This window comes from Eimeria necatrix, genomic scaffold (genome assembly GCF_000499385.1).
Source record: "Eimeria necatrix Houghton genomic scaffold, Enh_scaff3745, whole genome shotgun sequence".
Taxonomy (NCBI): Eukaryota; Apicomplexa; class Conoidasida; order Eucoccidiorida; family Eimeriidae; genus Eimeria; species Eimeria necatrix.
The window spans coordinates 1-1,181 of record NW_013654237.1 but is presented as its reverse complement, the minus strand read 5'-3'; the positions used below and the strand labels follow the sequence as shown (position 1 = coordinate 1,181).

At 64.8% G+C, this 1,181-nt stretch overlaps 1 protein-coding gene across 1 annotated transcript; it reads left to right on the top strand.

Annotated features, from left to right (window-relative positions):
• Window positions 1–431: 431 nt before the first annotated feature.
• ENH_00048430 (hypothetical protein) lies at window positions 432–1,087 on the top strand (the record flags this gene model as incomplete). The annotated part of the gene is made up of 2 exons (XM_013581167.1): window positions 432–675; window positions 883–1,087. Coding segments are annotated over 2 exons (449 nt in total), but the record flags the coding sequence as incomplete, so codon positions are not given.
• Window positions 1,088–1,181: the final 94 nt, after the last annotated feature.

Below are 1,181 nucleotides of genomic sequence, written 5' to 3'. Positions count from 1 at the left end.
GCTGCTGCTGCTGCTGCTGCTGCTGCTGCTGCTGCTGCTGCTGCTGCTGCTGCTGCTGCTGCTGCTGCTGCTGCTGCTGGTGTTGCTGTGAGTGTGCTGCGTGTGTGCCGTTATCTGCTGCTGCCGTGCTGCCGCCTTACGCTGCCGCTGCCTTTCCCTCCCCGTCCCCCTCACCTCCTCCCCTGCCGCTGCTGCTGCTGCTGCTGCTGCTGCTGCTGCTGCTGTTGCTGTGTGTGTGCTGCGTGTGTGCCGTTATCTGCTGCTGCCGTGCTGCCGCCTTATGCTGCCGCTGGTTCCCCGCATTCCGCGTTTTCTCCCCCCCCTCACCTCCCCTGCCGCTGCTGCTGCTGCTGCTGCTGCTGCTGCTGCTGCAGCACCTGCTGCCTTCCTCTTTGTGCCCGCTGCCTGGGCCCGCTCGCGAGCGCCAGTGCATGCGGGCCTTCCTCGTCCTCTCCTCCGTCTCTGCTGCTTCTCTCTTCGAAGGCGTTTTGAGGAGACAGGCGCTGCTGGTTCACTCGCGGCCGAAGGCGGTGGCGCTGCGGGCCTACAGCGCGGGCCGCAAGTGCCGCGCTGCGCTGGCTCTCGCGCTGGCGCAGCAGCAGCAGCAGCAGCAGCAGCAGCAGCAGCAGCAGCGCGGACCTGCTGCTGCTGTACGTGACGAAGAAGGGCAAAGTGGTGGGGGAAGACTACGTCTTCTACCGCCGCAAAACCTGCGAAGATGAAGGAGCAACTTTGTTCAAACTGTCGGTCTCTGCGAAGCGGCAGCCCAAGCCCTGCAGCAGACACCACTTCCGCTTCGACTCCCCGCCCCACACTTTGCTGCTGCCAGCAGCAGCAGCAGCAGAAGCAGCGTGGCTGCTGCGCTGCCGCCGCTGGCAGCAGAAGCAGAGGCGCTGCTGCTGCTGCAGCGGGAAAAAGAAAAGTATATGAGCGAGAGAGACCGCAGCAGCTGGAGAGGATGGGCTTTTGCTGAAGACAACTTAGACCTCAGTGGCCGGGATGCTGCGCTGCAGCTGCCGAGTGTGTTGGCTTCGGAGGTTCGCGTGCTGCTGGGGCTGCAGCCCTCCATCATGGCCCACCGATGCAAGTGCGCCAAACCCTTTTTTAGGGTTTAGGGTTTGGGGTTTGGGGTTGGGGAGGGGGAGCGGGGAGAGCCGGGACGCTGCGCTGCAGCTGCCGAG